At 52.7% G+C, this 24521-nt stretch overlaps 1 protein-coding gene across 13 annotated transcripts; it reads left to right on the top strand.

The window, feature by feature from the left end:
- The first annotated feature begins 7383 nt into the window (after positions 1 to 7383).
- Positions 7384 to 24021, top strand: LOC129006537 (synaptotagmin-15). 13 transcript variants are annotated; one of them, XM_063669852.1, is made up of 9 exons: positions 7384 to 7982; positions 9001 to 9205; positions 9743 to 9885; positions 10745 to 11040; positions 12596 to 12766; positions 13361 to 13481; positions 14469 to 14648; positions 18464 to 18538; positions 19267 to 20755. In XM_063669852.1, the coding sequence occupies exons 1-8, from the start codon at positions 7976 to 7978 to the stop codon at positions 18511 to 18513; spliced, it is 1173 nt and encodes a 390-aa protein (XP_063525922.1). In that variant the 5' UTR covers positions 7384 to 7975; the 3' UTR covers positions 18514 to 18538; positions 19267 to 20755. The 13 variants fall into 13 exon arrangements, with proteins under 13 accessions (XP_063525922.1, XP_063525921.1, XP_054292234.1 ...); XM_063669851.1 differs by lacking the exon at positions 19267 to 20755 and adding an exon at positions 23951 to 24021 and having other exon boundaries at positions 7549 to 7982; positions 10724 to 11040; XM_054436259.2 differs by lacking the exon at positions 19267 to 20755 and adding an exon at positions 22773 to 23102 and having other exon boundaries at positions 7549 to 7982.
- The last annotated feature ends 500 nt before the right edge of the window (positions 24022 to 24521 follow it).

The raw sequence follows: 24521 nt of genomic DNA, 5'->3' as shown, positions 1-24521 counted from the left end.
ATTCCTCGATCTCAGGCTCTAGGTGGGGTTTGGACCTGTGCCACAGAGCACTCATTGGCCTGGAGCCAGCTCTCCCTGGACCACGCTCATCTCACCACCATGGCTGAAGCACAGGAGAGCAAGGCCAGCCGCATGATGCAGTTCCAGCCTCTGCCGCATCATCTCTGCCAACTTTCCAGTGGCCCAAGAAGCTCATGTGGCCATGCTCAAAGTCAAATTGTGGGGAAGCATGTTTCCCACTGATATGGTTTGGAAGTTTCTTCCCCTCCAAATCTCATGCTGAAATGTGGCTTCCAACATTGCAGGTGGGGCCTGGTGGGAGGTGTTTGAATCATGGGAGCAGATCCCTCATGAATGGCTTGGTGCCTCCTTTTAGTAATGAGTGAGTTATTGCTCTGAGTTCAGGCAAGATCTGGTAATTTAAAAAAGTGGGCATCCCTTTTCTTGTTCCCTTTCTTGCCACTTGACACACTTGCTCCCCTTCCACCTTCTGCCATGAGTAGAAGCTTCCTGAGGCCTCACCAGAAGCAGATGCTGGCACCATGCTTCCTTTACAGCCTGCAGAACTGTAAGCCAATTAAACTTCTTTTCTTTATAAATTACCGAGTCTCAGGAATTCGTTTATAAGCAACATAAACAGTCTAATGCACCCACCATGTTGCAAGGCTGTGGGAGTACAATACCGGTACAGGGAAGAGAGGACTTGGGACCAATCGTTTAATTGACCACAGAAGGTAACCAAAGAACAGCCTTCCCACAGGCTCAGCACTTTTAACTGATTTGTTTATGGAAGTGAAACCTCAGCATTGAACACTAAAGCCCAGTAAAATGGTCTCGTTCAAGATCTCGGGATCTATTCGAGGGAACAAAGGAGGACATGGGAGAGCCCTGAGCTCCCTATGGAGGCCACACTTGGAAGAAGCAGGTATTCAGCGGAGATCATTCCCTTCTAGCCACTGTCCCCGCAGTCCCAAGACAGTCATCAGAAAGGCCACCTAGGTAATAATCAAATCTGCAAACTTGAGTTAAGTCTCCCCATCTCCCACGGTGAGGGCCAGCCACAGACAGCCCCTGCCCTTGGAGAGGGTGCCATGGTCAGCCTCCTCTCTCCTCTCTCACTGCCCACAGCAGACTTCTGAGGTAAGAACATGAGCAGAGGAAGGGAAGGGGATTTGGAAAGTTCTGTCTTGATGGTCTTGTAAGATGCCTTACCTCTCCAGATCTGGAAGAGGTTTCATGCTCAAATGGGTCCTTTGAAAGGAACCCTCGATCCTTCACCCCTGACACCCACTCCAGAACCAGAGTGCCCTTGACCTGAGCAAATGAATCAGAAGCCACTTGCTCCCTCCTCGACCCCTAGAAAGTTCACCTCCTACTTCCTTCCACTGTGCCACATATGCCCTCTGGGTAGGGCCTGTGGTCAGGACTGAGATGATCACACACCGGCTCTTTCATTCACACGGCCAACGTGTGGTTGTGGGAAATATGTACACATTCCACATCCTGACAAGTCCCCAGGCACAGGTCGGTGACAATTCCCCATCACACTCTGAGCCACACTCGCACTACCAGTGGTGTGTCATGTGCCCAAGATCCACAAACCTTTGGCTGGCATCTGAGGGAGCCCAGCTGCTTCCCAACACAGCAGCTGCCTGCTGTCTTCATCAGAGCCAAGAAGCCACAATTGCCTGTGCACCTCCACCACCAGTCCGTCTGCCTCCCAAACTCCAGGGGACAGAAAGCAAGCTCTCAAAGCAGAATTGAAGCCCCCACTCTCTGGGCTGGAGGGCAGGCTGTCCTCTGCTCCACCTGCCCCCCTCTCTCCCTGAGCACACCCCCCTCCCCAGCCCTGGCCAGCCGTAGGAGGTGGGAGTCCACATCACAGCCCCAGCCATCAAGAAAGGAATCTGGCAAATCCCCTTCCTCCCTCACTCTCTCAGCCCTTCCTCTCACTGGGGGACAGTTGTCCAGCAGGTTCTCAGCCACCTTTGGAAATCTGCGTCTGAGTCTGTCACCACTCTTTGGAGTGTGATTGCTAATTTCTTTATGTCTCAACCGACACATCAATTTAGCATATTAATACATCAAAAAACAAAGTCTTCCCGCCCTCTCATGGCTCATTGGATGCATGCCTGGGGACTGAGCACATTGCTGTTCCTGAAAAAAAAATATATATATATATAGGTCAGCTGTTAGCACAGAGAAGCTGGCGGAGGGGCAGGAGTGAGCCATGGAGGCTGAGCAGTAAATTAATTGTTGTTTGCCACAAATGGCCCTGGCTGAGAAGACCCCATCCCTAAGAGGGGTCAATAAACTTTAGGACAGCTGAGTGCCCAGAGGTGACGATTGAGGAAGGACAAGCCTTGCCTCAGTTCCTGACTTCTGCTCCATGCCAAGGGGCAGCCTTGGTGGTCAAGAAACTGAAGCCGGAACAGCTGATGCCAATGCCGGCTCAGCTCCTTGCTAACACAGTGGCCTTGGTGGGCTCACTCCCCTCTGCCACCCTCTCTCTCCACCCCTCCAGGGCCAGGGGCTGCATGCAGCAGGATGCAGGGGCTGCCAGGGCAACATAGGTCCCGTCCTCTGCACTTCAGCCCTGTGCACCTGTGCTGGCTTTGTCCTCTCTGGCTCCTCCACGTGGGGCTCTCCATGGCCCCAGACTTAGCTCCTTCTGTTCAACAACTCCTGCCAGAAAGAGGGTGTCTCTTCCCCAGTACATCCCACAAAATTCCAGTGTTGATCCTGATTAGCCTCTCGCTGGGGGTGGTGGGGTCACAGGCCCATCCCTGAACCTATCACTGCGGCCAGAAATGAACTAGGCTGAGCAGCCAGGCCTGGGTCATGGACAAAGCCCTAGAATAGGGGTGAGGAGGGGAGTGCCAGGTACTGTGTAGACAGGGAAGGGGAAGGAAGTTGTTCCCTCCAGAGGGAAGGCAGGGTTCTGGTGCTGGTTGAGAGGAGGCAGGGGAGCAGGCCTGCCAGGCAGGCGAGCAGGAGGGCAGGAAGCAGAAACCACACCCAGGGGCAGGAGGGAGCCACAGGCCCAAGTCCACACTGCCAGTCGGAGTGACTGTCTGCAGCAGGAGACAAAATTTGGAGCCAGCATGTTTCAGTGGGGGACGAGAGGTTCTGATCCAACAAAGAAAGATACTCCCTCCAAGCTCCTCAAAAGAAGGGGCTGGAGGAAATTAAGTCTGAGGCCGCCATAGCAGAACCAAAGACCAGACAGGATGCTGGCAGGGGAACCCTCCCCCTCCTCACAAAGAAGGACCTGGACTGACCTGGTGCAATTTGCATGAATGTGAGAAACACAGTCTTCCATATGCTTCTCAGCGTGGCCTTTATCCTGCTATGGCCTCTGTGTTCCTCAGTGATGAGAGATGACACTTCCTTAGACAGGGATGATTCTTAAGGTTAATTGAAAGTGGCCTTTCTCGTAATCATCTGCTGCACTGAATTATTAATCACCTGCAGGCATTTGCAGGTCTTTAAACTCTTGGACTTCCTGCAGCCCTCCTTGGAAGTGCTTTTGCCATGGAAATAAAACTTCCGCTTGGCCATGAAAGACAGAACCCATGTCTGCTGCTGTTTCCAGGCTTCCCAGCTCCAGAGACATGGGGAAGAACAAGGTATGAAAACAGGAAGCAGAGCCAGAGCTGCTGCCAGACCCTGGATGCCTTTCTGTTCTGGGGACCTGGCTCCAGGCCAGCCAGGTCTCAGAGCCCCCAGGCAGTGGATGGAGGGGAGGCTGCCCAAAGTGCCTGTAGCTCTTTGCCTCGTTCATGGTCAGCGCCACAGGAGAGGGTCTCCTGGGTCCTTGCCCTACAGCTGGTCACCGGTGAAGAAGGAACGAGGGAGCCAGGTGCCAGGCCTAGATCCACCACTTAGTGGGTGGGCCAGGAAACCTCTTTGATTCAGTTTCCTCGTCTGAGGAGGTGGTCATGACCCTGCAGGGCAGACATGAGGCAGGGTTCCATGGGATCGTGTACATCAGGCCTGCATCTCAATGCTCAGAACATCAGGAGCAGCAAGAAAGATGAGCTCCCTCCTGCCACCTGCTTTTATCTTCTGGTGGAGGAAGATTGACTCAAAACTCAGTGGGCTGGCTGGCTGTGTAAGGCTTTTGCAGATAGAGCTGGCAACATGATTTTGCAGACTCCAGAAGCTGGTCTGCAGGACCAGGACAGGGAGCTCCTGTTGGGCCCTAAATTGTGAGCCCAGGGTGTGTATGATGCATGGACAATGTGGGCAGAAGCTGGGGCAGCTCATCCCGATGGCACGAGCCCTTCATCTGCCATTCAGCACAGCCTCAGCCCTGGAGGTGGATAGTGGCGATGCCAAGCTGAATAAGACACGGCTCCCTGCCTTCATGGAGGCCCTGGGCTGCCAGGAAGAGTGAGGCAGCAGTCTCAGGCACAGAGTCCCATATTCAGCATGGTAGCTGCAAGGACCATGAGGACAAGGAGGGGATGATGAAGCATTTCACAGAAGGCAAGATGCTGGGGGTTCATCTTGAAACATGAGCAGTGGAGAAGGAGGGTGGGAGGGGCATTGAGTATTTCAGACAGGGAGAGAGCAGCATGGTGGGAGAGCCCAGTGCATACGCAGAGCTGTGGAAGTAGCTGCACCAGTCTGGGCACAAGCACTGCGGAGAGATGGGTGGTGGGGGGGATGAGAATGGGAGGGGAGCCTGGAAGACAACAGCTGGGAAGGGGAGTGGGTGCAGCATGGAATCTGAAGAGCTGAGAGGAGGCCCATGCAGAGCTCCAGATGAGAGGTGATGGAGGGCTGGGCGAGGTTTTTTGCCATGATAGAGATGGACAGAGGAGGAACAGCTGTCAGGACTTGGTGACACGGAGAAAGATGGGGACTTTGGAAAAGCACAGCATGGGGGTCGAGAGATGGCAGCTCTGGGCCTGGCACTCAGGAAGTGCCAGAAGGGATTCCCTTTTCAAAAAACATCCCACTACCCAACTCCATCCCCAGAACAGCCTGAGTACAGCTCGGGCACAATGGAGGCAGCTGGTGTGGATGCCATGCCCCATTGGGGTGGTCAGGTGGGGGTGCATGGCAGCTGGGGGAAGGGGTCAAGATAGCTGACAGGTTCCATGTAGGGGTGCCCTGAGCCTTGCTAGCTGCCTGAGTCCAGTGTTGAGGCACACTGAGCTCTAGACAGAGGAAGGGGAAATGTAAGCCACCCCTCCCAGGGTACTGCATGGACAACATGGTCCACACAATGGTCCTAGAGACATCATGCCCTCATCCCCCAACCCCGTGACTACATGGCAAAAGGGGCTTTGCAGGTGTGATTAAGTTAATGATCTTGAGATGGGCATGGTGGTTATCCTGGATTATCTGATGAGCCTCTTATAGAGAAACGCCACACTCTGAGATGAATTCAGAAGTCCTTTATTAGCCGGCAACCGAGAGGCGGCTAGTGCTCAAAATTCTCTCGGCCCTGAAGAAAGGGCTAGATTTTCTTTCATACTTTGGAGGAGTATGAAAGGGGAGGAGGAGCCTAGCTGAAGCACTCTTACAGAAGCAAAACAGGCAAAAAGTTAAAAGACAAATGGTTACGGGAAAACAAACAGTTCCAGGAGCAGAGGTTTTAAATCCATCACAAGGTGATAGATGCGGGGGCTTTGGGTACCATCAACCGGACACAAATGCGGGGGCTAAGGATACTATCAACTGGGCAAATTCCTGGGAACTGCGGATATAGCTTGCCACAGTATCTTATCCGTTAATTGCATTCTTTGATGTGCTGGGAGTCAGCTTGCACAAGTTAAGTCTTTGAGGAAGGGGAGTGGGTAAGCGGCTGCAAGTGAAGGAGCCAAAATGGAGTTTGTCTAGCCCTCTCAGCTAAGGGACAGTCAATTCAGGTTAAAACAAGGTAGGGTATCACACTTACAAGAGGGAGGCAGAAAGAGTTGATGTGAAATGACCCGGAGCGGGAGAGTTTAGAAAAGGCTGTGCTGCCGGCTTTGAAGACAAAGGAAAGGGGCCACTAGCTAGCAGCCTCTAGGAGCTGGAAACGCTGGGAAACAGCTCCCTTGCCTCCAGAAGGCACAGGCCCTGCCAACCCAGTTTAGATTCCCGACCCCCAGAACTGTGAGATAATATGCGTGTGGCTTAAATTACTCAATCTGTGGTACTTTGTTGTAGGGGCAACAACAAACATACAGACATCTAACTCAGACCCGAGGCCTTCGGTGGGACCCAGGCCCCCTTTCCTGAGACACCTACCCCCACAGCGACCTTGGGTAAGCAGAAGTGGGGGAGGATTCTCCAGACACCCCAGACTGTCTCCAAGTAGAGCGGAGAGCCAGTTAAGCGCACAGCTGAGGACAGTTACTGGGTGAAGAGGCCTGGGTCTCCGCCTTCTCATGCCCCCACCGCCCAGACCCTAGAAGGGGAGTGGCTGCAGCCTCTGCACCCTGGCGCTGAGGGCTCCCAGACCCGGCCCAGTGGGGCACCCCAGTTCATCACCCTCCTCGCCTTAGGTGAGCCAAAGCCCAGGCAGGGTGGAGCCTCACGCACACTGACTGCCCCCTAGGACAGGCACAGGTGACGTGGGGGTGTGGGACCCAGGCTATGACTCTGGACACAACCTTCAAGGCTGTAAAACGAGAAGGCCCATTCCCCCAAAACACGCACTCCCTCACAACCACCCCCTCCCCCCGCACACACACACACACTCCCCTGCACCACAGATACACACATTCCTTTCGCTCCCCACTCAGACGCCTCGAGGTCTCGGACGCTCCCCACCAGAGCCTCGGCGGGGGAACCATAGGGGCGCGGCCAGGGCGCGCCGAGGGGCGTGGGGGCATGAGAAGGCGGAGACCCAGGCCTCTTCACCCAGTAACTGTCCTCAGCTGTGCACTTAACTGGCTCTCCGCTCTACTTGGAGACAGTCTGGGGTGTCTGGAGAGAGGACGCGCAGCGACCTTACTCCCGCCTTTCCCGCAAGGCGCGTTCGCCAGCCTGGACTAGTGGGCACGGGTCCTGCGTTCTAATAATCACCAGAATAATAGGCGCTGGGGGTACAGAGGGAACCCAGGCGACGCTGGCCTCCATCCGATAACCACCGTAACAGGGGCTGGGCCGCGCCGCTCCTCCGCTCTAAGTGCTCCTTACATGCTTCTTAAGTTACCGGCAGGCCAGCCGCCCTTACGAGAGCCCCTCACGGACATTAACCCAATTGAGAAGACTGAACCCAGCATGCGGACGTTAAGTTGTCCCAAATCGCAGGGCTGGCGAGTGAGGAGCCTGAATTGGAACCATGAGCTTCTGGGACCCGCTCCAGAATTGCGCTCTCGACCGTTTTGTCCGCTGAGAGCGAACGGGTGCGCGAGCGCCGCATCCCTGCCCAAGGCCGTCAGGCGGGCAGCGCTGGGGCCCGGGACCCGAGCGGAGACTCCGCCCTGGGATCCGGGAAGGCTCCCTCGAGCCGGGGTCGGAACTGCGCCTGGAGGGGCCTCGGCTTGCGGAGGATCTGGGAGGGCGGGGGCTCAGTCCTGGCCACCATGTGTGAGGGGTCGGGTGCGGAGCCCTGTGTCAGACGCGGCGGTGAAGGCTGTAGCTCTACTCTCCGAGATGGGGGTGGTACTCTCACCCCACCCTGCCCCAAGCCGCAGGGAGCCCCTGGCGCCCCTGGCACTGGCGCCCGGGACCCGCCCTGGCCGGAGCCCTGCGGTTTCCGGGAGCTCACGGTCGGCTCTGCGCCCCTCCACCTCCGGGCCTGGGCCTGGGCCTGGTCCAGGGACGGGCTAGGGCGGGACTGCGGCCTCGGGGCGCTGGGTCCCTGCCCCTGCCGTGCACTGCGCGGCTCCCCGCGCCGCAGCTGGGCACCAGCAGCACCACGGACCGCCCCGGCGCCCGCCCGACGGCGCCCCGCGGCGCTTTAAGAGCCGGCCTGGCAGCCCAGCCCCAGCCGCCCAGACCGGCGAGACCAGCCTGCGGGAGCAGCGCCATGGCGGGTAAGCCAGCGTCGCCTCCCCAGCCCAGCCCCGGCCCCGGCCCCGGCCCCGGCCCCGGCCCCGGCCCCTCTGCGACCCTTCCAGCACTTGCCTCCGCCCCGCCGCCCCCGCTGGGGTGCAGCCCCTGCCCTGCCCGGCCTCGGCGCGCTCTTGGAGGGGCGCTGGGATGGAGTAGACAGTGAGGCCCACTCTTCGCGGTCAGTTGCGGCTTAGGAGGTGTGGGGGGTCCCGCCTTCTCACCACCCCACCCCGTGCAGATCCCTGAGACCTGAATGCCCCGCGGCCGCACGTCACCCTAAGGGAGGCACCTTTTTGGCCCGCCCCAGGTGGCCAGCGGCTGGAACCCAGCGTCTGAGCACCCCCGGGGCGAAGCCTCCTAGGTCCCGCAAATGCGGACGTGTGAGGGCCAGCAGCAAAGCGGCCTTGCCCTCTCTTCCTCCCCACCTCGTCCACCGCCTCCCACCAACTCCCCTAAGCGCGAGCTCACCTTGATTGAGGGCTAGGGGAGGGAGCGGGTGTTAGAGAAGAGTCCAGCCTTCCAGCAGGTTCCAGGGCCCCAGAGGGTAGAGGTTTGATTGCAGACCAGGGGGAAGGTACCTTTCAGGGCTTTCCTTAACTGACTGCGTCCACACCCCAGCTCCCCTCCTGGCCTCAACAGGAGCCCAGGGGATCTGGAGGTTCTGGTGAGGGCAGGTTTGATTTCTACTCAGAAGCGCAAGGAAATGGCTTCTTTAAGCCAGAATCCCAAGGGCAGGGCCACCTGTTTTCCAAGGAAAACTAGAAGGTTCTGCCCAGGGCTCTCAGACCCTGGGGTAAACGGCTTCTCCTCTGAAAGCTGGCGGAACCCAGCCAGCAGCGTCCCTCCCAGAACCCGTCCCCAGCAGGCCTGCTCCTATCACTCCTGAGATCAAACCCAGAGGCAGGGTTGCTGCCCCAGTTCTGCCCCAGCAGGCCAGGGCTGTGGGGGAGAGTGGCTTTCCCAGGCAGGCATCACAGTACTGGTGGTCTCTGCCCCCAGAGCAGCTGGCCCTGGTGATTGGGGGCACCATCGGGGGGCTGCTGCTGCTGCTGTTGATCGGGGCAAGCTGCTGTCTGTGGAGAAGGTTCTGTGCCACCCTCACCTATGAGGAGCTGCCTGGGACACCAGCCATGGCCACCACAGCTGCCTCCAGTGGGCAGCGGGACAGGCCCTGCCAGCCGCATGCTAGGACCCAACTGAGCAGGTGAGGCAGGATGTGGGGCCAAGTGTGCCCCTGGAATTTCCCTTGGGGTGGGGTCGAAAAGGAAAGTTCTGTTTATGGGGGTGCCTCTTCTATGCTGCTTCGGTGCTGGGAGCTATCACAAAGAAACCCCAGAAACCTCACATCAGCTATTAGGCAGGTGTTATGAAACCCCATGTTCCAGGTGAGGAAACTGAGGCTCAGTGCACATAAGCAACAGCTCCAGAGAACAAAATTAGTAAGTGGCAGAACAGGAATCCAAACCCAGACTGGCTGACACTGTCAGGGCCTGTGTTCCTTCTCCAAATCCCACTGGTGTGGGGGTGTGTGTGTGTGTGTGTGTGCGTTTGTGTGTGGTGTGTGTGTGGTGTGTGTGGTGTGTGGTGCCTGATATGGGCCCAGAAAATGGTGCCCTGGCCTCCTCCTGGCTCCCGATGGCTTTTCTTCCTCCAGCCCCTGGTGCTCAACCATCCTGGCTGAGCGCTCTGAGACCACGCCATTCACTTGCCACCTACATGTTGTCTCCCTGACTCTGGACAGGCCACCAGCTGTGCCATTTGTGGTGCCCCCAACCCTTCAAGGCCGAGATTGGGTGCCCCTGCACAGTGGAGAGTGGGCCCATGCCCCATGGGACCCCTGCCCGGCATCAGAGCTGCTGCCTCACACCCCCAGCGGCGGCCTTGGTGAGTGTCCTTGCCAGGGCTGCCCAGAGGTCAGGGTCTGCTTGGGTGGCCCCATCTGCTTTCACCAGCTTGGCTCCGGAACACAACCTGAACCAGCCAGGGATGCCAGGGTTGCCCAGGGACCACTCTTTCTGGGTGCTTTCATTTATGAAGTGCTTGCTGCACCCCCTGAGGGTGAGATATAGCCTTGGGTACTGATTTGGAGTGAGACCTCACCATGACTCTGAGGGGTAGGAATTATCACCCCATTTTACATAGTCTTAACTGAGGCTGTAAGCAACAGATTGGAATTGGAACCCAGGCATGCCAGGTACAGAACTTGTGCTGGGTCCCACTCTAGGATGATGGGTTGGTTGACCAAGAGGACAGAATGGTAGGGGCTGCAAACACAACTTTCTGCCACCTCTTTGCCCTGAAGATCTACCAAGAGACCATCCCAGGAACCATCCAATAATCACCTTGGCCCTTCTAATTTGAAGAGGAAGAAGAAAGGCAATGTTTTGTCACTGAGTCATTCCCTAGACACCATGGAAGGGGGCTAGGCCAGGTGATGGGCACTGTGTCCTTGAAACAGGTCCTGACCTCCAATGATGGGGGCCAATCCCAGGGGGCAGGACTCTGCTAGGATCCCCAGCCTGGCCATGCAATGCCTTCATGCTGAGAACGCTTCCTGGAGGAGCTGCACCAGAGAGAGGGGATGTGTTTAGCCTGGTGAGGAGAGTGGGGCAGATGTGGTCGGGCTAGCTAAGGCTCAGCAGAGAGGGATGGGCCAGGATGGGGATGGGTGCCCAGAGCTTGCCACTGTCTCCCATGCCCCTGCCTTCCTCTGGCCTGCCAGCCCTCCCACCCTCTGTTATAGGAGATGCATGTATGGTGGGGGCCATCAACCCAGAGCTGTACAGGTTCCCAGAGGACAAAAGTGAGACCGACTTCCCCGACGGCTGCCTGGGGCGGCTGTGGTTCTCAGTGGAATACGAGCAGGAGGCCGAGCGGCTGCTGGTGGGCTTGATCAAGGCACGGCACCTGCAAGCCCCCTCAGAGACCTGCAGCCCCCTGGTGAAGCTCTACCTGCTGCCCGATGAGCGGCGCTTCCTCCAGTCCAAGATCAAACGCAAAACCTCCAACCCGCAGTTTGACGAGCACTTCATCTTTCAGGTACAGCCTCTGGAGCGGGCAGGGTCTGTGCCCTCCGCGTTGCTGGGAAGGTGCAGACCTACAGGAGAGCCCAGCCTTCTGTACCAGCCAGGGCCCTGCAGCCCCCGGGACCCTTGATGCCACCAGCTCTGCTTTACCTAGTCTGCTAGGTTAAGGCCTATAGGAGCCGATCCCTGATAGAGGGGCAGGGGAGAGATTTGGTGAGTGGTGACCAGAAGCCTGGGCTCCCCTGTCCTGACTGCCTGGAGGAGAGTGGGTGAAAACAAAATTTTAGAGCAACTACTGAATGCCAGGCCCTGGCCTATGGGGCTCAGGGGAATTATCCCAAAGGCCTGGAGCAGTATGGGGTTTCCGGCAAGTTTATCCAAGGAAGGCAAAAGACAGGCCTCAGCATGAGTGCAGGAGCTTCCTATGCTGTCAGAGGCCAGCGCGGGGCCCGAGTGCCCTCCCAGGGTAGGTGTGGTACCTTGCTGCACTTTGGGCTGGCCGGCTTAGGCTGTGGAGGTAGAGAGTCTGTTGGGGCACCGAGCCAGTTTCACAGGGGCCTGGGAGACTTAGCAGGTGACTGGGGGCCCTTAGGGGAAGGAGTCATCGAGACCTGCCAAGAGGCCTTGGACAAACATGTTCTCAAGAGCCAAGTGGCAAGCTAGCCAAGAGGTGAGGTGCAGCCAGTCAGCTTTCAGGAGGAGTGTGACTGCCGAGGCCAGGGCCATCACTTGTGCCTTCCGCCCTGGCTGAGAGCTGGGAAGAGGGGTGCCGTCGGGCCTGGTCCCGGGCCATCTTTCTGAGGCCAGGGCTGTGAGAATTCACAGGTGAATCACTCTTCTCGAGACATCAGAATCCAAGGCTGCAGCCTTGCTGACGTGCGACACGTCATGCTTGCAGGCTAATTTTTCTTAGCTCATCACTTCCCCACTCTATCTCGCCCCAGCTTGATCCAGTCCCTCTGTGCCTTCAGAGGGAAGGGGAAAAGGGAGAAGGGGAAAGAAAAGAAAAATCAGTATTAATGGGCCATCTGCTATAGGTCAGACACTGTGATTGGGGTTTTACAACCAGAGAGGAAGACCCATGATCCCCATTTCACAGGCGAGGAGGCCAAATCTCAGGGAGGGGAGGGCTGGCATGCCCAGCTCTGACAGGAGAGACAGGCCAGTGCCCCGGGCTCCCAGGCCTTTGCTACAGTGCAGGGTAGTGGTGGGGCCACACTCACCGTGCAGCCGTGTCACTTGGTGCTCCGGTTAAATGGCAGATTGCAATTCATGGGTCTGGACTGGGGCCCAAGATCCTGCATTTCTAACAGGGCTCCAAGTGGTGGTGGACGCTACAGGTCCTCGGACCACACTCTGTGTAGCAAGGTCCTGGTACCTACCCACACTTTCCAGGGGTACACGGCTCTGCTGCTGAGAAGGGTCCCCTGAAAATGCCTAGGTTTGGGGATGTGGGTCCCTGGTTGAGACACCCGTTCCCAAAAGCACCCATGTCCAGAATAACAAGTCACACCATCCCATCCCCTATCCCCACGCCTGACTCTGGCTGGTGTCCTTGTCTCCCCCAGGTGTCCAGCAAGACCATCACCCAGAGGGTGCTGAAGTTCTCCGTCTACCACGTGGACAGGCAGAGGAAGCACCAACTTCTGGGCCAGGTGCTCTTCCCCTTGAAGAATGAGACACTGGTGGGGGACTGCCGGCGTGTCATCTGGAGAGACCTGGAGGCTGAGAGTCTGGAGGTATGGTCGAGGTCACCATGCCTATGCCACTGAGCATCAGCCGGCAGGTGTGCACAGGGCCCAGCACCTGCTGGTGGCATCAGCCCTCAGCATCCTGCACACCACCCTACGACAGTGACTCAGGGAGGAGGGCCCAGGCCCCGAGCAGCATGGGACAGCGGGGAATGGACCTTCCCCTGGGCAGGGAGGGGCTGCTTGAGGTCCTGTTGTCACACTGGCCATCGGACTCCCTGGAGCAACCTGAAATATCCACATTTGGATTCTTATCTAGGTTAGACAGCTGTGAGAGATAACACCACAAATGGTCCAGCCCAGGGAAATGTTTCCCCCAGCCCACCACCCCACCGAGAAGGCCCCAGCTGGCTCAGACCTGGGTGTGACTCCTTAGCTCTGGTCCACAGGACTGCACAAGCCCCTTAAACTCTCCAGACCACAGTTGCCCCATCCTTAAAATGGCAGTGGAACTCAAAGGGGACCATGAGGGTGTGTCACATGGACCGCTAGGAGGAATCGGGAGGCTCCCTGGGGGTTCTGTGACCCATTCAGCACTTGTCAGAGTAACAGGGTGGGGTGCTTCCATCTTGGCCTCCCCAGCCCCCCTCGGAGTTTGGCGACCTCCAGTTCTGCCTCAGCTACAACGACTACCTGAGCCGCCTGACGGTGGTTGTGCTGCGTGCCAAGGGCCTCCAGCTCCAGGAGGACAGAGGCATTGTCAGTGAGTTCCTCCCTTTCCTCCTGGGGAAGGTCCCGCCCACCGAGCTTACAGCCTGGGGCTACAGTCCAACCTCACCCCTGACCATCCAGTTTCTGCTTGCATACACCCTGTCACGGAACGCTCACTACCTCACAAGACATGCTGTCCCTCAGTCGACAGTTCTGGTGCAGGAAGCCTCTTCCCGTGCTGAACCCAAAGCTGCATCGCCTTGGCCTCCCCTACTGAGGGTTCTAACCCAGCCGCAATACCAGGCCCTGCCCCTCCTGTTTCCCGAGGCAGCATCTTGGCTCTTTAAACTGTCCTGCCTGCCTCCACCTCCACCTTTCCATCAGCGGCATGGGTCCAGTTCCTCCAGGGGTGAAGCCCGCACCTCCCTCCCGCGAGGGGAAGAGCCCCCGACTCAATGGGCACTGATGCTTGGCCTCCCAGAACACAGGAGCTGCGCAGGAGGGGAGGCCTTGGTTCACCCCACATGTCCCACCCCATTTGGGCTCACCCCACACATCCCACCCATCCCAGTGAGGTGGTGGTGGTCAGCCACCTGTTTGTGTTCACGTCTGGGGTCATCGTAAGCCAGGGGGATCCAGACCTTCCACTGTGAGTCTGACCCTCACCCACCAAGTCTTAGCCCTCTGTACAAGGTGTTTAAGGGGCCCCAGGGGGCCTGGGGGCCCAGTGAGCAGCCCCCCAACAGGGAGGGACAGGCTTGTGGTGCCAGGCTCTGGTAAACCAGGGCCTGCCGGAGCCGTGGGTACTTTCCTGATGCAAAGAGGAAGGAAAAGGAAGGGAGCGGAGCCCCGCCTGGGCCACAGGGCAGTACACTCCTCAGCCGGCTTCCTCTGGTCACGCCCGCGGGGCCGCAGCACTGTGTGAGGGGTGGGGCCCTGGCACCTAGCTTGGGCACGTGCCCTCCTAGCCGGGCCTCCCACAGGCAGGGGCTCGGCTCCCGCCCACCTCTGCCAGCCCATAGTGCTCACTGTTCCCTAGGTGTGTTTGTCAAAGTGTCTCTGATGAACCACAACAAGTTTGTCAAGTGCAAGAAGACTTCAGCTGTGCTGGGCTCCATCAACCCTGTGTACAATGAGACCTTCAGCTTCAAGGCCGATGCCACCGAGCTGGATACCGCTAGCCTCAGCCTGACCGTGGTGCAGAACATGGAAGGGGACAGTAAGGCCGCACCCTACCCCGGGCTGCTGGGACGGGGACCACGAGGGGCTGCCGAGTGTTCAGGCAGAGTGAGTGCCTCCTGTCCTGACCTCAGAAGGAGCTGTATGAGCTCCCTCCCTGGTTAAGGAAACTAGTGCTCAGAAAGGCTGAAATACTTGCCCAAGGCCTGGGTTTCATGCCCAGCTTTAGTCCAGTTGAGCTGTGTCTGTGGTACCCTAGAAACAGGTTAAGCAGCCAGGCATGCTGGCTCACATCTGTAATCCCAGTACCTTGGGAGGCCAAGGTGGGTGCATCACTTGAGCTCAGGAGTTCAAGACCAGCCTGGCCAACATGGTGAAACTCCCATCTCTACTAAAAATACAATAATTAGCTGGGCGTGGTGGCACACGCTTGTAATCCCAGCTACTTGGGAGGCTGAGGCAGGAGGATCTCTTGAACCCAGGAGGCAAGGCTGCTGAATCTGTCAAAAAAAAAAAAAAAAAAAGGGCCGGGCATGGTGGCTCACGCCTGTAATCCCAGCACTTTGGGAGGCCGAGGTAGGCAGATCACAAGGTCAGGAGATCGAGACCATCCTGGCTAACACGGTGAAACCACGTCTCTATTAAAAATGCAAAAAATTAGCTGGGCGTGGTGGCTGGTGCCTGTAGTCCCAGCTACTCGGGAGGCTGAGGCAGGAGAATGGCATGAGGCCGGGAGGCGGACCTTGCAGTGACCCCGAGATGCACCACTGCATTCCACCCTGGGCGACAGAGCGAGACTTCGTCTCAAAAAAAAAAAAAAAAAAAAAAAAGAGGTTGGCTGGGTGCGGTGGCTCACGCCTATAATCCTAGCACTTTGGGAGACCGAGAAGGGTGGATCACGAGGTCAAGAGATCAAGACCATCCTGGCCAACATGGTAAAATTCCGTCTGTACTAAAAATACAAAAGTTAGCTGGGCGTGGTGGTGCACGCCTGTAGTCCCAACTACTCGGGAGGCTGAGGCAGGAGAATAGCGTGAACCCGGGAGGCAGAGGTTGCAGTGAGCCAAGATCGTGCAACTGCATTCCAGCCTGTCGACATAGCGAGACTCCATCAAAAAAAAGAAAAGAAAAGAAAAAGAAAGAGGTTAGGCAATGGCCTCTGCTGCCCTCTCCTGAGAGTGGGAGGGACCAGGGCTGCCACCAGCCCAGGAACCTGGTGCTCTGATCTTCCTCATGCCCTCTAGATGAGCCTTTGGGGTTCTGGGCGAGTTCTGTCAGCCAGCTCTCCCACACTGCCTCACACCCCAGCACCCACTGCCACTCTGGGGAAACAGAGCCATCAGGCCATGGCTGGCCACATGGCCTGGACTTAAGACCCTTCTCCACGGTGGCCAGTGAACGTTACTGCTGAATGTACTCTCGGATGGCCGATGCCTTCTTTCTAGAGGGGATCTTTCCTCCCTCAGCTCTTTGGCATAAGGTAGACTTAATACGGCCCTACAGAAGGGTGTGGGGCAGAGCTGGTGGCCCTCAAGGAGAGAGTCTCTTTCAGGGCTCTCCTTCCTCCCAATCTCCCAGGGACAGAAGCAGCCCTTCCAGCTGCAGAGCAAAGGCAGGGCCCCTTTGGGGGCTGTCAGCTCCCACTCAGAGAGGAGAGGAGTTGCTACTTCCTCCTGGGGAGGAGGAGGGAGGAAGGGAGGTCACTGGGGACGTGGCTTCTGTGCTCAGGAGCACACCGGTGCTCTCCCTCACCTGCAGAGAGCCAGCAGCTGGGCCGAGTGGTGGTGGGCCCCTACATGTACACCCGTGGCAGAGAGCTAGAGCACTGGGATGAGATGCTCAGCAAGCCCAAGGAGCTGGTGAAGCGCTGGCATGCGCTCTGCCGCACCACGGAGCCCTGACCCTTCGCCCAGCACCGCGGTTCCGCTTTGGGAGCCGACCATCCTCGCAGTTGCACGTGACAGTCACAGCCACACGCATGGACGTTTCATCCAACAGCTCCCTGAGCTGCCAGGCCAGCCCGAGCCGGGAGGATGTGAGTGCTGATGTGCAGGAGAGAAGAGGGGACAAAGAAGCCCTGGCCCGGTCAGCGGCTCTGGCCATACAGCCTTCCGACACACTCCCTCCTCCTTACCTGCGGGGCTGCCTGGGCTCGGAATCCCGGCTCCTGGTCCTCACAGCCCTGATTTGGACCAGAATCTCAGGTACTCAGAAGAAAGATCCTGTTTAGTGATGATCCAGCTCTACCTGCTGAATGGACGTGCAGAGTAAACTTGGGTGCCTCCATCTGGGAAAGCTGATGATGTGTTCATGCAGTCGATGACCCTCACTGCTTTTTCAGCCAGGGTTTCTCTGCCTTCTGCCTGGCAGAGAAAACACACTGCTATGGGGAAAATCACAGGGAGGGCACTGTGACCATCACGCTCAGGCACCAAGTGTCGGCATGGCTCACTGTGCTGGGTGAAGGCCTCCCTGAGCATTAGGTCTTCCACGGGGCTGTGTCAAATGCCCTTCCACATTCTGTCAAGTCTGCCCATGGCCCACCCTCCCCACAGTCCAAAACCACACAGCCCTGGTTCTCCAGCTGTTCTGCTGCTGTTTCTATGCTCTCCCTGATTAACAGCATTCAGTTCCTGGGCTCTCCCTTTGAGCAGGAAATGGTGAAAGCATGTGGCTATGGTATAGCCCACAGGGCTGAGATTGCTGTGTTGCAGTATTGATGTAAAATTTGTTAAGAAGGAAGTACCCACAAATCACTGCCATCAACTCCCCAGAAGTTGCACTCAAGCTAGTGAGCAGCCCTTGTGCTTGTCACAGTTACCGTAACAGGCAGTGTGTATTTGTACCTGGCACTGTGCAGCCTGCACGTCAACACGTTGTTTTGCATAACTAGAACAGCTATGGAACCACTCTTTCTTTCTCTTTTTTCCTTCTTTTTCTTTTTTTTATTTTATTTTATTTTTTTGAGACGGAGTTTCCCTCTTGTTACCCAGGCTGGAGTGCAATGGCTTGATCTCGGCTCACCGCAACCTCCGCCTCCCAGGTTCAAGCGATTCTCCTGCCTCAGCCTCCCAAATAGCTGGGATTACTGGTGCCAGCCACCATGCCTGGCTACTTTTTTTTATTTTTAGTAGAGATGGAATTTTACCATGTTGGCTAGGCTGGTCTCAAATTCCTGGCCTCAGGTGATCCACCTGCCTCAGCCTCCCAAAGTGCTGGGATTACAGGCATGACTCACTGCACCCGGCCCGACCAGTATCTTTTTCTTATGCAGTGAAACAACTTTAGCAAAAGAGGCAATGAATGTTGTACTGAGTTTGTACCTCTTTAACTCCACCTCCAATTTCTGTCAATCTACAAATACAAGTATTGCCTGGCAGTGTTTCATATGGACAGAATATCTTGTGTTTGCTTTTTGTCACTTATTTCACTTGCACATTTTCTTTTTTTTGTTTTTGTTTGTTTGTTTTTTTGAGACGGAGTCTCGCTCTGTCGCCCAGGCTGGATTTGGAGTGCAGTGGTGCGATCTAGACTTACTGCAAGCTCCCCGTTCTGGGTTTACTTACGCCATTGTCCTGCCTCAGCCTCCTGAGTAGCTGGGACTACAGGCGCCTGCCACCACGCCCCGCTAATTTTTTGCATTTTCAAGTAGAGACGGGGTTTCACTGTGTTAGCCAGGATGGTCTCGATCTCCTGACCTCATGATCTACCCTCCTCGGCCTCCCAAAGTGCTGGGATTACAGGCGTGAGCCACCACACTCGACCCACTTGCACATTTTCAAAGTAGTCCACGAAGCTGTAGTTTCTAATAGCTTCATAGCACACATGTAATAGGGGTTCTCTGTGTGTTTATAGAGCAGGCTACTACAGTGGAACTGTTTCTGTTTCATCTGATATCCCGATAGATGCCAGCCACCCCCACATTCCAAGGTGAGATTTCTGACTAGCAGTGACTTTTCTAGGGCCACTTGGAAAAGTTGGTAAGTATCCTTTTCTGCAGGACAGAGTAGACTGGTATCTCTGACTCATCCCTGAAAAATCTAAATGGCAAGAGACTAGCCAGCTTTCTGCTCTGATGGGGGTTGTTGTTTGGGCTGTTCTCTACAGACCTAGTCAGGGCAAAAAGCATATGCATGCTTCCCATGGACCAGAGAGACCTGGCCTGGGTTGTCTCAAATCCTGTCCGCAAGGCAACTCCAGAAGAAAGAAGCCCTTTACATTTCCATAAAACTCTTTAGAACCAGCTAGTCAATTTCCACAAAATAAAGTGCTAGAATTTGATTGGATTTAATTGATTATGTAGAACAATTTGGGGGGGGCCATTTGACATCATTAAAATATTCAATCTTCCTATTCATTAACATGGTATATCTCTTCACTTTAAGTCTTTTGTATGTTTCTTAGAACTATTTTTGTGGTTTTCAGTAAAGTGTTCTTGCACATCCTTCAATAGATTTATTCTTAGGCATTTTATATTTGTTTATGGCTAGTATATACAGATTCTGTTGCTACAAAACTATGTTGACCTTGTTATCCAGTGAGTGGCCTTGTGACATTTCATTTAAATTATAATAATTTGCAGATTATTTTTGTATAATCATGTCCTCTGTGAATGACAGTTTTATTTCTTCCTTTCTTAATCTTTATGCCTTATTTAGCTCTTGCCAAACTGCAGTGGCTGAGCAATTGGACAAGAAAAAGAAATAAAAGGGATCCAGGTCATAAAGAAAGAAGTAAAACTATATCTGCACATGACATAATCTTGTCTATGGAAAATCCTAAGGAATCCACACACAAAAAAACTACTAGAGCTAATAAATTCAGCGAGGTTGCAAGATATAAAATTGGTATACAAATTGCAGTGGCTAGGACTTCGAGCAGAATGCTGACTATAAGTAGTGATAGTGGGTATTCTTGTCTCATCCTCAATCTCCGGGGTGGGTGGGTGTGGCATGGGGAGAGTTGTCAATATTCACCATGAAGTTTGATGGTTGTTATAGGATTTTTAATATACTTATTAACATATATTCTCAAGCTGTTAAAAAGATTTTTTTTAAATCAAAAATGAGGTTAAATTTCTCTCAAATACTTATTCTCCACCTTTTGAAATAATTTTATTTTTCTCCTTTATTCTTTGGATGTGATGACTTATACTAATTGACTGTTGAATGTTAAACCAAACTTACATTCTTGTAATAGAAACCAGCAGGGTGTGTATGCATTTGTGTGTGTGCGCAGGTTTATACACATAAACACAATAATACTTGGACGTATTTATTTAAAATTTAGATTTATTAGAGGGAGCACGGCCATAAAATAAAATAAAATAAAATTTAGATTTAAGTTGAGTTTAGTGGCTCACATCTATTATCCCAGCACTTTGGAAGGCCAAGGCAGGTAGATTGTCTGAGCTCAGGAATTTGAGACCAACGTGGCGAAACTCAGTCTCTACAAAAACCACAAAAATTAGCCAGGTATGGTGTCACATGCCTGTTGTCCCAGCTACTTGGAGGGCTGGGGCACGAGTATTGCGTGAACCCAGGAGGTTAAGGCTGAAGTGAGTCATGTTCATGCCACTGCACTACAGCCTGAATAACAAAGCGAGACTCTGTCTCCAAAAATAAAATAAGTAAATAAATAAATAAATAAATAAAATTTAGATTAATCTGCTGTTATATTTTTCAGGATTTTTGCAGCTATGTTTATGACAGACTTTCCTATAATAGTCTTATCATAATGTTCTTGCACTTGAAAGAATGTGCATTCTGCAGTTGTGTGCAGGTGTTATGTGTATTTCAACTGGGTCAAGTTTGTTAATCAGGTTGGTCAAATTATCTACATCTTTACTGACATTTTTGTCTGTTTTTCTATAAATTACTGAGAGAGGCTAAAGCCTGCCACTATTATCATGAATTTGTTTATTTCTCCTTTGAGTTTTGTTAATTTTTGTTTTATGCATTTAGAGGTTGTGTTATTAGGCTCATACCCATTTAAAATTGACATTTTCTGGTAGAGTGAACCCTTTATTATGTGAAATGGCTTTCTCTACCACTCACAATGGTATTTTTTTCACTTTCCCCCTTATTTTTGAATTTTTAATGTTCTTATAATGATGTCATGTCTCTTGAATAGAGTTGTTTTCATCAAGTCTGTCAATTTTTGTCTTGTGTATTTCGTGAATTTACATTTATTGTAATTACTGATATAGTTGTGTTCATAAATACCATCTTACTATTTGTTTCCATTTGTCTTACCCATTTTTGTTTTTATTTTTTTCTTTTCTGTTGCTTTCTTTCTGATTATTTTTTTAATTCCATTTCCCCCCTACCATTGGTTGCTACTTACACAGTCTTTTATAATTTCTTTAGTGGTTTCCTCCACAGATTACAACTTCTGTACATTATTATAATCTAATACAAATTTTACTTTTTATTGTTTCCCAGACAATGCTATGATCTCACAATACTCAATCTCTATTTGCCTCCATTCTACTCTTGCATGTATATTATTATTACTCATTTTAATTCCACATATATTTTACACCTAACGAGACATTATTATCATTGCTATGTGCAGTCAATATTCATTTGTATTCACCCACATATTTACTCTGTTTTTTTTTATTATTTCCTGCATTTCTGTGATTCTATCATAGATCAGTTTTCTTCTACCTGAAGAATTCCCTTTAGTATTTTTTGTGTGTGCACATCTGCTGGCAGCAAATTTTCTCAGGTTTTTTGTGTTTTTTTGTTTGCTTGTTTTTGAGACAGGGTCTCACTCTGTCGCCCAGGCTGGAGTGCAGTGGCATGATCACGGCTCACTGTAGCCTCAACCTCCTAGGTTCAAGCAGTCCTCCCACCTCAGCCTCCTGAGTAGCTGGGACTACAGGCAGGCACCACCATACCTGGCTAATTTTTTTGTATTTTTTGTAGAGAAGGGATTTCACCATGTTGCTCAGGCTGGTCTCAAACTCCAGAGCTCAATCTGCCTGCTTTGACCTCCCAAAGGACTGGGATTGCAGGCCATCTCACCCAGCCTTTCTCAGTTTTTGAATAGAAACATCTATTTCAAATTCATTTTTAAGTATATTTTGTGAATATAGGATTACAGGCTGACATTTTTTCTTTGAGGAACTTCAGAATGGCACTCCATTATCTTCTCACTTCCATCATTTCTGTTGACAAGTGATTTTCAGTGCTATTGTTTCTCCTTTGAGAGTAATGTGTCAGTAATGTGCGCTGGCTCACACCTGTCATCCCAGCACCCTTGAGCCCAGGAGTTCAAAACCAGCCCAGGCAACAGAGCAAGATCCCTCCCCCTACAAAAGAAAAAGAAAGGAGGGAGGGAGGAAGGAGAAGGAGAGAGGGAAGGAGGGGAAAAGAAAAAAGAAAAGAAGAAATGTGCGCCTCCTACCTGCCTCTAGCTGCTTTTAATGTTTTTCCTTTGTCTTTCATTTGCAGCAGTTTAAGTATAGTGTGCCTGGGCGGGTGCGGTGGCTCACGCCTATAGTCCCAGCACTTTGGGAGGCCAAGGCCAGTGGATCACCTGAGGTCAGGAGTTCAAGACCAACCTGGCCAACATGGTGAAACCCCGTCTCCACTAAAAAATCCAAAAATTAGCCAGGCATGGTGGCGCGTGCCTGTAATCCCAGCTATTTGCGAGACTGAGGCAGGAGAATCGCTTGAACTTGTGGAGGCGGAGGTTGCAGTGAGCTGAGATCGCGCGCCACCATACTCCAGCCTGGGCAACAAAGAAAAACTCCATCTCAAAAAAGAATAATAAAAAAAAAGTATAGTGTGCCTGGATGCAGTTTTGTTTTTATTTATCCTGCTTGGGGATCATAAAGCTTTATCAGTTTTGGAAAGTTCTCAGCCTATATTTATTTAACTGTTCCTTCTGCCCCATCTTCCTCCCTTCTTCTAAGACTCCAGTTACATATGTGTTAGGCCTGTTCACCACTTCCCACAAGTATCTTACGTTCTTTGCTGTATTTTCCATACTCTTTGTCTCTGTTCTTCAGCTTAGAGTTTTTATTCTGTCCTATATTACAGTTCAAAGAATGTTCCTTCTGCTAAATCTAATTGTAGTTAACCCATATGCTAAGTAGTTAATTTCAATTATTGTATTTTTACGTTTTAAATTTCCATTTCATTCTTTCTTATAGATTCCAGTTCTTTGATGAAAGTCTGTATTCCACCCATCAAGTCTGTGTCTGATAACACCAATATCTGGGTCATTAGTGGCTCCGTTTTGTTGTGTCTGTTTTCCCCTCCTTCCTGTTTTGTGGTGTGTTTGATCATTTATTGTTGAATGCTAACCATTATAATAAATTTTAGTGGCTCCAGGAAACATTATCTGAAAACAATGTCTGTCTCCAGGGAGGGTTTACCATGTCATCTGATAGACAGAGTGGGAAGATTTTACCTTAATCCAATGGTACTGAACTGACTACAGTCTATGTTGCGGTTTTTGGAAGGCTCCATCTCCACCTCTGGTTTGCCCATCTATCTACAGTGTGGTCCTCCAAGGATTCCAACTGAGCATCTGATGTGATTATTAGGCTTCTTTTCCTTGGTGGGTCCTGAACTCCAACTTTTATCTCATTAATATGACACTGTCAAAACCTGCTGCCTTTCATGGCCTTTCTGCATAGCTTAACTCAGCAGATGCCTCAAGGGGAAAGTGTTCCTTTTCTGTGTCTCCCTTCTATATGATATCTCGGCCCCTCCAGTTCCAGCTGCCTTGACAACCTCAGTCTCCATTTCTTGTCTCTCCAGCTCTAGACTCTGCTGCCTTTGCTGCCTCTTAGCTATGGCCGTCTGCCCAAATGCTCGGCCTCTTAGCTAAAATCAGCACGTTTCCTGAAGGGAAAAGTAGTTCACAGAGGGCCAACTTGCCTCCCTGTGTTTTTCTTCTTTTGAGATTATGGCCCTTCAAATTCTTGTTAACTGGGAAGCTTTCCAAAGACTTTTTTAAAAGGTTTTCTGTGTTTTATTCAGCTTTTCCAGTTGTTCTTGGAATGAGTGTTGGTCTGCCTCAAGCAGAAAAAAAATTGTTTTCTCAGAATCCTTTTCTCAGAAAAAGGATTCTCAGCAGAGAGTGATTTTATGCAGGGAATGGGATTAAACAATTCTTGGGAAGGCTGGTGAAGCCAACGAGGGAACAGTTACCTGTATCAGTGCGCAATTTTTTTGCTATAATGGTGCATAACAACTAATCACAACATGTCAATACCATACTTAAATAAGCACTCATTTCTAACACATCTGTGGGTTCGCTGGAGGTGGGCTGAGCTAGGGTAGACAACTCACTGTTTTTTTTTTTTTTTTTTTTTTTTTTTAGAGTTTCATTCTTGTTGCCCAGGCTGGAGTGCAATGGCGCCATCTCAGCTCACTGCAACCTCCGCCTCCCAGGTTCAAGCGATTCTCCTGCCTCAGTCTCCTGAGTAGCTGGGATTACAGGCATGCGCTACCACGCCTGGCTAATTTTGTCTGCCTTCCTTCCTTTCTTTCCCTTCTTTCCTTTGTTTCTTTCAACAGAGTTTTGCTCTTGTTGCCCAGGCTGGAGTGCAATGGTGTGATCTCGGCTCACCGCAACCTCTGCCTCCCGGATTCAAGCGATTCTCCTGCCTCAGCCTCCCAAGTAGCTGGGATTACAGGCATGTGCCACCACGCCCGGCTACTTTTGTATTTTTAGTAGAAACGGGGTTTCTCCATGTTGGCCAGGCTGGTCTCGAACTCCCGACCTCAGGTAATCCGCCTGCCTCGGCCTCCCAAAGTGCTGAGATTACAGGCGTGAGCCACTGCGCTGGGCCTAATTTTGTATTTTTTAGTAGAGACGGGGTTTCTCCATGTTGGTCAGGCTGGTCTCGAACTCTGGACCTCAGGTGATCTGCCTGTCTCGGCCTCCCAAA

This window comes from Pongo pygmaeus, chromosome 8, assembly GCF_028885625.2.
Source record: "Pongo pygmaeus isolate AG05252 chromosome 8, NHGRI_mPonPyg2-v2.0_pri, whole genome shotgun sequence".
In the NCBI taxonomy this organism is placed as follows: domain Eukaryota; kingdom Metazoa; phylum Chordata; class Mammalia; order Primates; family Hominidae; genus Pongo; species Pongo pygmaeus.
This window is presented reverse-complemented; position numbering and strand designations above follow the sequence as displayed.